Source organism: Taudactylus pleione, unplaced genomic scaffold (genome assembly GCF_031769625.1).
Source record: "Taudactylus pleione unplaced genomic scaffold, aTauple2 ptg000380l, whole genome shotgun sequence".
NCBI lineage: Eukaryota > Metazoa > Chordata > Amphibia > Anura > Myobatrachidae > Taudactylus > Taudactylus pleione.
In genome coordinates this window covers 4096043-4111699 of record NW_028284781.1, presented here as the reverse complement: position 1 = coordinate 4111699, position 15657 = coordinate 4096043, and the positions used below count along the sequence as shown (strand labels likewise).

General features: G+C 41.3%; 1 protein-coding gene across 3 annotated transcripts in view; it reads left to right on the top strand.

Moving 5' to 3' along the window:
* The window catches only part of DIP2C (DIP2 acetate--CoA ligase C (putative)), a 530217-nt gene that overhangs the window by 261427 nt on the left and 253133 nt on the right, over positions 1 to 15657 (top strand). For all 3 annotated transcript variants that reach the window (XM_088445439.1, XM_088445438.1, XM_088445440.1), the window contains 2 exons: positions 6733 to 6864; positions 10324 to 10443. In XM_088445439.1, coding sequence (XP_088301565.1) covers positions 6733 to 6864; positions 10324 to 10443 — 252 coding nt within the window. The remainder of the gene's footprint in view (positions 1 to 6732; positions 6865 to 10323; positions 10444 to 15657) is intronic.

Here is a 15657-nt window from a genome sequence, read left to right as displayed (position 1 = left end):
CATATTTGGCATCACATTGGAGAAGAAGGGAGGTCCAGAGCCGAATGTAGATGGGCATGATTCACATCATCATAGTGTTGCCCCCCTAAAGTGCAGTGGCATGATTCATGACATCGAGCATTCTGGTTAGGGAGGACCATGATTATGTGACATGCCAGGAATATGGGAAAATGGCATGCTCTTCCAGGGGGTTTCAAAGAGCTTCCTGAAATTCTGGAGTCTCCTGGACATTCCAGAAGTGCAAGCAAGTATGGTGTGGGCTTTAGAGGGACTAGGAGAACAGTATAGTTCCCATGCAACCATGCCTTGATTTGTGGTAAGCATCTAGGGCAGGGGTGGGCAATAGGAGGCCCTCCAGCTGTTGTAGAACTACAAATCCCAGCATGCATTGCAACATTTTCAGCAGGACCAAATAGCAAAACTGTGACACGGCATGCTGGGATGTGTAGTTTTACAACATCTGGGGGGACGCTAATTGCCCACCCCTAATCTAGGGCATAAGATATATTGGGGAAGGTAGGGAGGGGGGTAAGGATTGCCCCTCAATGTAATACCATGTCTCTCTTTTTCTATATGTATACATACATGTGTGTGTATGTGTATGTATATATATATATATATATATATATATATATATTACATACACACATTGATGAGATTGTGTTCGGAGAGTGACACTGCTTTGCTTTGAAGGATAGATAGATTGCTTTGTTGTCTTTTTACGGGTACAAATTTAGGTCTTTACAATAGGATATGGTACCAGTACCTCAACAATAAGTTTTACTAATTTGCTTGTAATCAATTCCGCAACTTTCATGATCTAGATTACTGAGCGTGGTGTTGAATCTAATACACACCTGATTTTTTATTTTTTTTTTGCAATCCCGTACGCAGCTGCTGTGTGATATGTACATGTTGCAGACACCGAGGCATACGCAGCTGCTGTGTGATATGTATATGTTGCAGACACCGAGGCATACGCAGCTGCTGTGTGATAATATGTATATGTTGCAGACACCGAGGCATACGCAGCTGCTGTGTGATAATATGTATATATTGCAGACACCGAGGCATACGCAGCTGCTGTGTGATAATATGTATATGTTGCAGACACCGAGGCATACGCAGCTGCTGTGTGATAATATGTATATGTTGCAGACACCGAGGCATACGCAGCTGCTGTGTGATAATATGTATATGTTGCAGACACCGAGGCATACGCAGCTGCTGTGTGATAATATGCACGTTGCAGACACTGAGGCATACGCAGCTGCTGTGTGATAATATGTATATGTTGCAGACACCGAGGCATACGTAGCTGCTGTGTGATATGTACATGTTGCAGACACCGAGGCATACGCAGCTGCTGTGTGATATGTATATGTTGCAGACACCGAGGCATACGCAGCTGCTGTGTGATAATATGTATATGTTGCAGACACCGAGGCATACGCAGCTGCTGTGTGATAATATGTATATATTGCAGACACCGAGGCATACGCAGCTGCTGTGTGATAATATGTATATGTTGCAGACACCGAGGCATACGCAGCTGCTGTGTGATAATATGTATATGTTGCAGACACCGAGGCATACGCAGCTGCTGTGTGATAATATGTATATGTTGCAGACACCGAGGCATACGCAGCTGCTGTGTGATAATATGCACATGTTGCAGACACTGAGGCATACGCAGATGTGTGATAATATGTATATGTTGCAGACACCGAGGCATACGCAGCTGCTGTGTGATAATATGCACATGTTGCAGACACTGAGGCATACGCAGCTGCTGTGTGATAATATGTATATGTTGCAGACACCGAGGCATACGTAGCTGCTGTGTGACTGATAATATGTATATGTTGCAGACACCGAGGCATACGTAGCTGCTGTGTGATAATATGTATATGTTGCAGACACCGAGGCATACGCAGCTGCTGTGTGATACTATGTATATGTTGCAGACACCGAGGCATACGCAGCTGCTGTGTGATAATATGTATATGTTGCAGACACCGAGGCATACGCAACTGCTGTGCAGATCCAAGCACTTGCGTATAAAGATGCAGCATCGGTCATAGACCGTTCGATTATAGCAATTCTGAGTAACCCTATGACTTCTAAGAATGGCCGCGGGAACTGAGACGCCGGAGCCATGTTCACTACATATGGGAACGCAGATACAAATTGTCACTTACAGAAAATGGCCGCGACATGCCTGCGCTCTTTGCAGCCCCTCCCTGATACCTCCCACAAACACTCCCTGACTGTCAGTCGCACAGTGAGTAAAAAGTCGCTGTGAGTGACTACGCTGTGTACTTTGATGTATGCGCTTAGACACATGCGCAGTTTACCGATAAACTCTTAACTGCGTAAATATCAGCATTGCGTAAATCTCTGAATCAGGCTCTGAGTTTATAATGATTTAAATGTGATTGCACAAGGCTGTTTTCATGGAACTTTTAGGCCACAATTACAGTTTGGAGCAATGTTGCACCTGGATAAACAATATAGTAATGCATGGGGTGCAAAAGCTAATGTTTGGGGTTTTTTGTATGCAGGGAAAATAATACCTGACTTTTGCATGTAGCCAACATATTCTTCCTTTTACATTTTAAATTTGACCCCCCCTCCCACCGGCGGCACAACATGGTTTTGCCATAGTGCACCTTCTAGCTTAATTTGCGTCAAATGGTAAATGAGGTCAATAGTGCACTTATAGCTTTCATCTACTGGAACTAGCCTCTTTGTATGGGCTGGACCTATAGAGAGCAGCTCATTCATTCACTAGGAGCCAGTGACGTCACTCAGAATGCACTGGGACTGGTACCTAGTGAATTAATTGGCTTTATAAATAATATTTCAACCTGCTAAATGCTGCCTCTACTGTGTATATAAGTGTAATGTAGTAAATGTACGTGATTTCACAAGTAAGTATCTTATTTAAATGTCTGTTTTTTATTGCAAATATAGCTGTGGGAAAATGTGAGGTGTGCAGCTATAAAGCAATCAAACGTGCATGTGTCCTGCCAAACCACTTTATAGATACTTGTTGTTTGCTCTGCTAAGCTTGCTTTTTAACTAACTATAGTGATTGCATTCAGTGGGAATCTGTAAGGCAGCTTTGGAGACTTTTATTACTAATAAACCACTGACCGTGATAAAGGGAACAGCTTACTATTTATAAAAGAATTGTGACAGTAATGCTGGTTACACACTAGGTGATAAATCGTACGTACAGCCGCCGAGCGATATACAGTCAGGTGCATAAATATTGGGACATTGACAGAATTTTCATATTTTGGCCTCTATTCACCACCACAATGGCTTTGAAATGAAACAAACAAGATGTGCTTTAACTGCAGACTTTCAGATTTAATTTGAGGGTAATTACATCCAAATCAGGTGAACGGTGTAGGAATTACAATGGTTTATATATGTGCCTCCCACTTTTTAAGGGGCCAAAAGTAATGGGGCTATCAACTCAAAAGCTATTTCATGGACAGGTGTGGGCTATACCCTCGTTATTTCATTATCAGTTAAGCAGGTAAAAGGTCTGGAGTTGATTCTAGGTGTGACATTTGCATTTGGAATCAGTGGCTGTCGACTCTCAATATGAGATCCAAAGAGCTGTCACTATCAGTGAAGCAAGCCATCACTAGGCTGAACAATCAAAACAAACCCATCAGAGAGATAGCAAAATCATTAGGTGTGGCCAAATCAACTGTTTGGAACATTCTTAAAAAGAAAGAACGCATCGGAGAGCTCAGCAACACCAAAAGACCCAGAAGATCACGGAAAACAACTGTGGTGGATGACAGAAGAATTATTTCCCTGGTGAAGAAGAACCCCTTCACAACAGTTGGCCAAATCAAGAAAACTCTCCAGGAGGTAGGTGTATATGTGTCAAAGTCAACAATCAAGAGAAGACTTCACAAGAGTGAATATAGAGGGTTACAGTAAATACTGAAGGAGCGCTAACAGACAGTAAATATTCTGTATAATATCAGCAGCTGTGTAAAGAGGTTAGTCAGACCTCAACTCAAAGAAACATATAGAAACAAGAATACAGCGCTGTAGATAAATATATATATATATATATATATATATATATATAGAGAGAGGGTTCACCACAACATGTAAACCATTGGTGAGCCTCAAAAACAGGAAGACCAGATTAGAGTTTGCCAAACAACATCTAAAAAAGCCATTACAGTTCTGGAACAACATCCTATGGACAGATGAGACAAAGATCAACTTGTACCAGAGTGATGGGAAGAGAAGAGTATGGAGAAGGAAAGCAACTGCACATGATCCAAAACATACCACCACATCAGTGAAGCGTGGTGGTGGTAGTATCATGGCGTGGGCATGTATGGCTACCAATGGAACTGGTTCCCTTGTATTTATTGATGATGTGACTGCTGACAAAAGCGGCAGAATGAATTCTGAAGTGTTTTGGGCAATATTATATGCTCATATTCAGTCAAATGCTTCAGAACTCATTGGACGATGCTTCACAGTGCAGATGGACAATGACCCGAAGCATACTGCAAAAGCAACCTAAGAGTTTTTTAAGTCTAAAAAGTGGAATGTTATGCAATGGCCAAGTCAGTCCCCTGACCTGAATCCGATTGAGCATGCATTTCACTTGATGAAGACAAAACTGAAAGGAAAATGCCCCAAGAACAAGCAGGAACTGAAGACATTTGCAGTAGAGGCCTGGCAGAGCATCACCAGGGATGAAACCCAGCGTCTGGTGATTTCTATGCGTTCCAGACTTCAGGCTGTAATTGCCTGCAAAGGATTTGCAACAAATATTAAAAAGTGAAAGTTAGATTTAGGATTGTTTAGTTTGTCCCATTACTTTTGGCCCCTTAAAAAGTGGGAGGCACATATAGAAACCGTTGTAACTCCTACACCGTTCACCTGATTTGGATGTAATTACCCTCACATTAAATCTGAAAGTCTGCAGTTAAAGCACATCTTGTTTGTTTCATTTCAAAGCCATTGTGGTGGTGAATAGAGGCCAAAATCTGAAAATTCAGTTAATGTCCCAATATTTATGCACCTGACTGTATATCGTTTAATGCATCAGCTGGTGTGTACACATGGTACATCTGTGAACCACGTCTTTCACAAATGTATCTGAAAGATATATTATTTACATCTGTAGGTGTGTACAGTCGACCGATCAACTCTTTACACTGGCCACAGGAACCAATGACAATTACATTACAACTGGGCGGGCATATCTGGCCAGATATATATCATGCAGCTGTTTAGTAAGTGTGTATGCTTGACAAAATTGGTCGCATAGTTGCTGGGTCCGTCATCTGGTGCGCTGTCGACCAAGTGTGTACCCGGCATAAGTTCTGTACGTAAAGGGAACAGTTACTTCTACATATTTTATCTCTGTAAGGGGTATATTTTCTATAATGCGGGTTTATATAAGTGGAGCTGTTGCCCATAGCAACCAATGAGATTCTAGCTTTTATCTTCTAAAAGGCAGGTCCCCCTCCCTCTTACATCAAAGCAGCTCAGCACACTGAGCTGGACTGGGAGACTGCTCGCAGCTGCTAAGTAGCAGCCACTGCAGTCTCCTATGCCTGTGGGGAGAGCGATCACACAGAACGCACCCCCCACTGGCTATGCGCCGGGCTGAGGGGCGCGCAGCACCACTTTGTGGCGCTGCAAAAGTGGGGGGGGGGGGTTTGGCCATGCCACCTTCTTCCCCTGGGCCTGGCGTGGCTGTCTATGCCCCTGCTAAAAGGTGTTAGCTAAATGACAAGTAGAATTTGATTGGTTGCTGTAGGCAACATCTCCACTTCTAAAAACTTGCACTTTAGTAAATATACCCTTAAGTCACTATCTGGGAATATACTATACAGCAGTGATGAGCAACATGTGGTTCGCAGACCTCTACCTGGAGCTCCAGTTCCTTCCTATATTTTGTCCAGTTGGTCATCCTCTGCTTTTTCCCTTGCCAGCTTAAGCCTCTCATGACTTTACGTCTTTCAAATGCTGAGTTGTCAAATTTGTAGTTTATGGCTTCTAGCGCTTGTTTATTTTACATTCAAATGCCTGCTCTGTTTTTGATTATATGTAATTTTAATTTATTGCTGAGATTAACTGTAATATGTGGGCCCTCTGAAAGGTTGGTAGGCCGCACATTTTGCCCTTCAAGTATATCTGGTCGGCTATCATTGCTCCACAGTATTCATTACACATGGTCAAGGTGAAATTCTAAAAACAATATTTAACTAAAAGATTTTAGCAGCATATATGGAATTTATGATGTTTCAGCACTTTGGTTGCTATCTGCTAATAACTTTATAATGCAAGAAATGCTTGATTGCAGTGCCCCTGCTTACCTGAATTGTTAACGATTGCCTGTCTTTAATGATTGATCTTTGTGCTTTTGTCTACCCTTCTGTTTTTTGTTTTTTTTATTTGCAGAAGGTTTAGCTATTTGTGTGTGTGTGTGTGTGTTTATTATATTAATCTGAATGTGTTAAAAACATTTGCAAAGCATCTGCCATGGCTGCCTTCATGTAGAGGTTTCTCATTATTGTGTGTCGATAATGCTTTCTGTCTTGCACTGTGTAAATTAATCCTAGTTGGCTCTGCTGCCCAGTTCTGGGGGATTTTTGTCAGTATAAAGTCTATGAAGGCTTGGTGCTGCTGCTTTACTTTCTATATACAGCTAAATCATTCTGTATTTTACAGAAAACCATTCAGCCCCTCCAGATGTTACCACATACACCTCAGAGCACTCCATACAAGTAGAAAGGCCACAAGGATCAACACCACGGGTCACCTCCAAGTACGGGAATGCTGAACTTATGGAAACAGGTGATGGTGAGTACCAGCATAATCAGACAGTAATTGTGAACCTGATATAACTATATTACCTAATGGCGGGTTTCCTTACACTGCAAGATGTATAGATACAATCTTCATTTAATAGCATGGAGTCAGCTAAACGACTATTGGGAGGATCGCACAGGTTTAATAACGATCCAAATGATCCAAACCGTTTTCCAACTGTTTATTGGCTGTTTATCATCCTGTCCATGCATTGAAAGATAGAAATTGAGAACAGTTGTTAAATGGACTTATCTGAATGATTATCGTTAATGTATCGACAGCTTTAGACAAGGATCACGGTTGAAAGCTCTTCTTTTTCCAAACAATTTTGAAGCAATTATGTTTACTAAAGAACAAAGAAAACTGGCAATGTAGTCAAAAGGTCGACAATGACAATGTAGATCTTCATAATATCAACAACACAATGTTGCCAGTTATGATCAATGTTGACAGTTATGATGTCAACAGTGTCAAAATGTAAACAAACAACACATCGACATTGTCAGAATGTCGACATTAGGGCCAGGCTACGGGTGGGAGTGCTAGGCTGTGGGGGTGGGGAAATAGGGTAGACACTAGAGGGAGGGGTAGGGATTAGTGTCAGGGATAGGGAGGAAATACTCACCAGAACCGGAGGATAGCATCTCTGACCTGGAAGTCACAGTCACATGACTGCCAGGTCCCGGAAGTAAGTCCACGCTGGCTGGACCACCAGAGACGATATGCCAACATTCTAACATGTTGACATTCCATCACTGTCTACATAATGAATATCCACATGGTAAATGTCGACATTATAACCATGTCAACACTCTTATGCCAACATATCATACTCACCCTTTAGGACTAATTTGCCAGTGCTCTAGCTATTGTACAGTTTTTTTCTCTTTCTACCAACGCCTTCCCAATTTTGTTCCTCCATCTCCCCCTCTCCCTATTGTGCAGGGGTGTTTTTTTCATTGTCTTTTTTTCTGTCTCCCTCTGGGGACCTCTGCCCTGGCACTTTGTCCCCTTTATTCTTTCTCTCTCCTGGTACCCCTTATCACTACTTTACCACCTTATCACCTCTACTTTCTTTCTACTGGGAACCATCTTCTCTGCATTACACCTTGTCCTGTCTCCTCTCTTTCCTGGAACCCTTCCTCTCTGGCCTGCCACCTTGTCCCTTCTCTCTCCTGTAACCCCTCTTCTCTGCCCTACCACCCTTGTCACCACTCATCTTTCTCTCCCAGGACCCCTCCTCTCTGCTCTGCCACCTTCTCCCCACTCGTCCGTCTCTCTCTCGTGACCCCTCCTCTCTTCCCTGCCATCTTTTCCCCTCTCCTCTATCTCTCTCTGGCTACCCCACCTCTCTGCCCTGGTACCTTGTCTTCACTCCTCTTGCACTCTCTCTCTCTCCTCTATGTTCTGCCACCTTGTTCCTCTCTCATCTATCTCCTGAAACCATCTCTCTCTGCCCTGCTACCTTGTGTCCTCTCCTCTCTCTCTCTCTGCTGGGACCCCTCATCTCTGCCCTGTCACCTTGTCCCCCACTCCTTTCTCTCTCGCACTCTCTGCCCTGCCGCCTTGTGCCCTCTTCTCTCTCTCTGTTGGAACCTTTCATCTCTGCCCTGGCACCTTGTCCCCATCACTGTCTGTGTCTCTCTCTCTCTTTTCTTTCCTCACTTTCCTCTCTCCCCTGCCGCCTTGTGCCCTCTCCTCTGTCTCTGCTGGGACCCCTCTTCCTTGTCCTGCCACATTGTCCCCTCTGCTCTCTTTCCTGGGACCCGTTCTCTCTGTCCTCCTGCTGTCCCTAGCAGTCACCGAGAGCTATAAGGGCAGCGGGGCATTCCCTCAGCTGTAGTGTGCAACTGTTAGACAGCCATTAAGGAGATTATATTATAGATTCTGGTTTCTTCAATAATTTTTATAAAAGTTAAGATTTAGATTGTGAACCATATCTCTGTTGAGGCTATAGGTGTATGTTGCATATACATTTAGAACTCTATATTTAATTTAATAATATGACCATTCTTTGAATATCCTTAAATTTAAGCATTGTTACAAATCAATTCTATTCTTTTATTAGGGTTTTTTTTTATGCAATTGTCACTAAAAATAACATTTCATCTTATATTAGGAGGAGAACCTGTTATATCTCTCATAATTAACTTTTTAGAATTAACCTAACATTAAACGAAAACAAAATATTGATGAATTGGAAGGAAAAGCAATGTCTGGGTAAACAGATTTCAGTACACTTGATTGGAACGGATGTTAATTATTTTCAGAACAAACAGTCATTTAAAATTGTGAGAAAATAATTACTACTTTGCTACATTTCACAACACTGCAGAACAACTGCTTCCACATTAATGGATATTGCCTTCAGCGTTGTTGAATACTGAATTTATTTTTTAAGCTTCTGCAAGAGTTCATTTACTGTTCGCGAACCGCAGTGTTCCAGTTCCCCCAGATAAAGCGTTTGTCTGTAATTTATAGTTCCATGCCTCAAATGTACTAAATGACATTGAAAAATTACCCAAATCCCCCCCACAAAATAAATACCTCTACCATTCCCCTGCTCCACTCACTGAGCAGAGGAGGAATTATTTGGATATCCTGTCCGTCTGTATAACATAAGAGCAGCATAAATAATTTATTTTGTTTCACTCTCTGGGTTTCGGAAATGTTCAGATAACTGCATACTGAATAATCTCTGTAGAGGTGCTGCCCTCTGTCCAGATGTTGAGTCCTTGTAATCTGTACGGTATGTAGTGTTAAGATTGAAAAAGTTATACAGAGCAGTTCCTTGTAAAGAAGAAATAAAGCAACTATTAGATGTGTATATTAATTGTGTGTATTAGCCAGCTGAGCTACTTGCTCTCCTTAATTGTTATGTCCATGCAGAGCGTGACTTGGAGACATCTCTGAGAGGCAGAATTGTGTTTGTTTGTTTTTCTTCTAACTTCTAAAACTCAACTTGCAATTCTGAGTTAACCAGCTTCTAGATGCACAATATTAACAGGATAAGTGGTAATAAGCTGTTTTTATTGTTCTACTCCATTTACTACCTTTAAGTTTGTATTTTTTATTGTCATGTGTGTGTCCTAGTTTTTATTTCATCATTTTGGGAGACCTTTGATGGAGTCATTTGGTTTATTTGTCAGTCTTCTATGTAGTACAATTTATTTTTACTTATTGAAGTAACTGCTTTCTCAAACCATGGTCAGTGACTCTGCAGGTAGTATATAGCTGTTTCTAGCTCAGCATTTACCATACACAGAGAGCAGCTGTTGGGGGTTGTTGAGTCAGAGAGATGGATATGAATATGATAGATCTCTACACTTGTAGGTGTATGGGAGGAATTCACAACACAAATAAAGACGTGATTTTCCATCATGTTTTTGCAACCTTTGATCTTGCAACACATGCATACTAAGTGTGACCTTGGTTCTTTCTGCGCCATAGGAGTTCCGGTAAGCAGTAGAGTGTCTGCAAAGATCCAGCAACTTGTCAACACCCTCAAAAGGCCCAAACGGCCACCTTTACGGGAGTTCTTTGTGGATGACTTTGAAGAGTTATTGGAAGGTTAGTAAGTATTTACTGTCTACTTGCTCACCAGAGCTAATTATTGTGCATATCATTTTATTATCATTTTCACTCCCAAGGGAGCTATTTTATCTGTTATACGTAATAGATCAGTTATACTTTGGATCCGTTGAGTCCTACCTTGTCATATCCCCAGTGCCCAGGTTTACCACGTATATGTATATATCTTAGATCTCAAGGTATGCTCTCGGGTCCCACGAAGCGCCCTCCTGGAGTGCAGACCTTCAGATTAAGTGGGCTTCAAAATCTATTAAATACCTGGGAATATTCCTACCAAAAACATCCACAATCTATATAGACATAATATATCTAAAACTGTGAGGGCTGTGTTGGGGGAATTGGAGAAGTGGAATCATTTAATCATATTTGGGCAGAATACATTTGCTTAAGATGACCACTTTTCCAAAACTCTTATACCCACTCCAGATGTTGCCTGTTTTGTTATCTACAGAGGATGAAAAGTTCATAAATACTGTTTTTAGGAAATTTTATTTGGCAAAACAAAAGCCCGAGGGTGGGTTTACTTAAATTGCAACAGATCACTGCTAAGGGGGGTGTGAATCTCCCTGATCTGAAATTATACAGCCGTGCGGGTGTCTCTTGATACATTCGTGACTGTATTCATGGCACAGATCTATACACCATAACAGATATTGACCAATTTTTTTTTACCCAACCAACATCTCCTTTCATTTCTGCACTGCCTTAAACATGGAATCCCCCCTATAATTTCCCAGAATCTGCTGCTGATTACCTGCTGGTCAGTATTGTACTCCACCAGATATAGAGGGGCCTGAATAGCCATCATTCCATCTTTTTACCATTGGTTGCAAACCCTGCATTCCAAAATGGCCAAGCGACATTGCCCTTATCCTCCTGGCATTCCAAAAGTATGATTTACATCAGGGCACTAGTGGATGTCACTACCAGGTCTCCTCTCCGCATTCAGGCACTTGTAGATAAATATGCAATACCGAGCTCACACACTTTTGCTCTTTATCACGCCCAACCAGCTCGGTGATTAGGCACTTCTCCCCATTAGACTGGTCCAATCCACTTGACGTTTTGTTAGCTAGCCCTTTTATGGGCACGAAGGCCATATCCATTCATTACCAGCTATTACATGTTCCCTTAGATTTGACGAAATCCGAGAAAGGGATCTCTTCTTGGGCTCCCCAAATTGACATAGACTGTCGAATTGACAACTTTTTCCTAGTCCATTCGTGTATTGTCTCCATCAATGTATAGGGAGATGTTTTACAAAATTTTTCACAATGGACACATCGTAGACATTTAATGGGTATTTCCGATATTGGAGTGTGTCCAAAATGTAATAGCCTGTATGCTACCTTCATACACTGCATGTAGGACTGTCCTCTCATAGCCCACTTTGGGAGGCAGGGCCGTCGATTTGCTATGGCTGCGTACACACTGGACAATATCCATTAACGATATCGTTCAAAGATATATTGTACATATTGTCCAGTGTGTATGCACTCACAGATGAACGATGCGCGCTCCCGCGGGACGATAATGATTTCCTCAGTCGGCTGTAAATGCAGCTCAGTCTGGGGATATAGTTAACGATGCCATGCTGCCGAATGCAGCATGCCCCCCTCCTCTCCCCTCCCGCCGTCATTCGTTATGGCCAGCATCGGAAAGTGTGGATGCACTTGCCGATGCCGGGCCAACTGCTGACGACATCGTCCAGTGTGTATGGGCCCTTATGACTTATCTCCTTAACCACTTACGGCGGCATTCCTGGGATTTGTACCCTCAACTACTAGAATTCCGCAAGGCAGCAAAAAGCTAATGTTAATAATATCAGCAGTTGCCCGTAAATGTATGCTACTTCAATGGATCCATGGTGACCCCTCCTTACTTGTCTCTCTTCTGAGCTAAATTATTTTAGGTCTTCCATATGGATTAGCTGGAAGTTTCCTTACGCAAGGAGGGACAAACTGAGAAATTTTGTCAGCTCTGGGAAGGGTTTATAGATTTACTATCAGGAGATCTAAAAACCAAACTACATAAATGTTTCCATTCTACGCAATAGTATGAAACTAGGCAGCTATTAGATGTTCCAATTAATATGCCTTCGAATACGCTTGTTGTTTCAAACCACGCCTGCCTGATTTCACTATTATGGATTCTATTCTATACAAGCAAACTGTTTGTTTTTCTACTTGTTTCTCCTTTGTTGTGTTTTTTTCACATATCTGTTATTTATGTGGCAGTTCTGTTCAACAGACTATTGTATTTTTTTATACTATTGATCTAAAGATTGTATGAATTAGAATTTGTTTATTTGTGCTCCAGCCTGAATAAAAATATATTTAAAAAAAATAAAAACAATGAATTCCCTAAAATGACGCAAGTAGTTGAATTACCACAATAGTACATAAATAATATATTAGCCATACACCAACATGGCTACATTATTTTCCTGTTACTCTTTATAATGTATTCTCTAAAAATTGTAAAAAAAAATTCTCAATTTAAAAAAAAAAAAAATTTGCTCTTGACTGACCAGTAGGAAAACCAGTGCTCCAAACCTCCTCATGGTGCGCAGTTCACTCTCGGGGAATTAAAATCTTCTGCTGTTTACCAACAATGATGAGTTCACATTCCCCAACCAATCTGTTCAATTGCCCCCTACACCTGGAGAAGTGAGATCACAGATTCCCTGTTAAAGCGCTGTATGACCTTTTATAATTGAGGATTCCAATAGGCCAAGGGAACAGTAAAATGAAGTGGTGAGCTAAGCAATAAATCATCTACATAGTATACTGTTTAAAGCTGTAAGGCAGGTGTCTAATAGCCCCGCCCCCTCACACCTCTCACTGGAAGCTGCCTGCTTGACACATCCTCAGACTCGCATCTCTGTACCCAGAGACCTGTCAGTGTGTGGAGGTGACAACCCCTCCCAACCCAAACACACACATGCCCCTCCCTTCTGGTGACTCGTTAGAGGGATAGAAGGGGAAAAGAGATTACAGATTTTGGAGGAGGAAGATGGAGATGAGAGAGAGGAGGGAAAGAGGGTATTGGATGAAAGACACAGGGAGAGAGAGACCCCCACACAGACCCACCCACAAACCCTCAGTCCCCTGCTCAAAGGTGAAAGAAGGAAAGAGGAACACAGATTATGAGATAAGGGAGATGGGGGAAAGTGGTCAGAAATTAGACTGGGGGGGGGGGGGTCGGCGGAGAGAGTGATACATGTTAGAAACCAAGCAATATTTGGAGCATAAAATATGGCATTTGTTTTATATTGTAGTTGTAATCTTTATTCCTTAGTTTAAAAAAGACACTTTGCTGACCTACCAATGTAGCTGTAGGTGGTTTGGTATTGGAACCTCTGGGATAAATGCTCATTAGAATACATTTAAATTAGCCTATTTAAATGTAATCTTTGTGCTAATAGCCCTGCAATCTTAGGTTTTACATCTCTCTGAGAAGCTTTAATGTTTCTCCAGGAGACACAGAAGTCAGTCTGTGTCATTACTAAATGAATTTATTTTTTTCCTTCTCAACAAATGCCAGATAACACCTCTCTGGTGGGAAATTACATTGGTAGGCGACCTGCAAAATTAGATGTAAACTCTGACAGCTTCTTACTAGCTTTATATTTAAAATAAAAAAGCAATACACAGACATGACTAATTCCACTGCTTGCAAAACCAGGTCAAAACGAATAATACATTTTCACTTACTAACTGGACACAATGGGGCTGATCCTCCCATATGGTTTGTTCACCACTGTGCTCAAAGTTTTGTACAAGGGCCATTGCAACAAGACTATGACAAATGATTGCATATACTGTACGCAATCTTCCTACAACAACTTGCTTGATAATGATCCAATCGTTTCCTTCTTTATCTCCTCCAAGAACAGTCTTGTCAGTCAACTGTGGTGTGACAATCCGCTCACCATTAAATAGCTTGTAGGCAATACCTAGCGGCAGGAGATTTGTGTAATATTATTTGGATCATGAACCTGTCCATAAAGTTCCAAAACTGTGATAGATAGAAGATGAAAAGAGGTGGACGCATCTTCTTAAAGTCATTAAGAGATTGCACAGAGGGATAACTTATAACTCTGTCTACCAAATACATTTCCTTTGGTTGGGACAGTTAATTGTGTTAGGTTTTTGTCACTTTAAATGGTTAAAAATCTTGAGAGAATTTAAAAGGTCTAAACTGTTCTTTCATTTGTTACCTAATGTAATCCTTCATAAGAGACTCTGAAATGCATAAAAAATTGGTTTCTCTATGAAACAATGGTTATTTAATATATAAAGCAACCAAGTAGATGTATATGTCATGTAGAGGTAGAGAGCAGGGAGAAATAATATGGCATTATCCCCGATTGTTTATGATTCTCACCTATATATGCTAGTGCTTAAGTTTATGTAATATGAAAACCTACTGTACTTTTAATTACCCAGTCTGTCACCACTCAATGCATGCAGAGAGACTCATTTATTAAAATACTTATCATCGGCACTACTGGATTTCCCTATTCATTTGTATGTGTGATTTTGAATTATCTTAGGGTCACCGATTTCTAGTGTCTAAATGTGAAATACAGAATCTGTTAATTTGTTATTAGCATGATATTTCGTCATAATTTTTTGTGTCTTACACTAAACATATGAAATCTTGTATACTGTATATGTTTTAGACACTTATTGTGATCTCTCTGCATTTTTGTTACATTGCTTTTTTACAGGGTGGGGTGTCATTGTACCCCTTCAATTCTCCATGCAGCTGGTTCCTTGTGTGTCAGGGCTCTCTGCCATTTAAAACTGATATATTGACTATATGTTCTACTAAATTCTAGTAAATATCTGGAATGGTTACATGTGTACATCACTAGTAGCTGTTCAACTTGGGAGCAGTTTTGGGGATGGGCGGTAGGTGGTTAGAGGGCTTTGTTCAGTAAAATGATCTGTTCAGTTTACCAAGATAATGATTTACCCTTATGGTAGGTGGGGTTTTCCAAGTGTCTCTATCTTTCTGGCCCTACCCCCACCCCTTGAAAACCATAGACTCTGTTTTGCTATAAGAGCCCCTAAAAGGATGAGGGTCTTCAGGCCTCCCTTCGTTCAAATTAGGGGAGGTCCCTTGACATTCCCACCCCCTTGAGCCATAAAACCCCTTAGTGAACAAAGGTCTTCAAGGCCACTT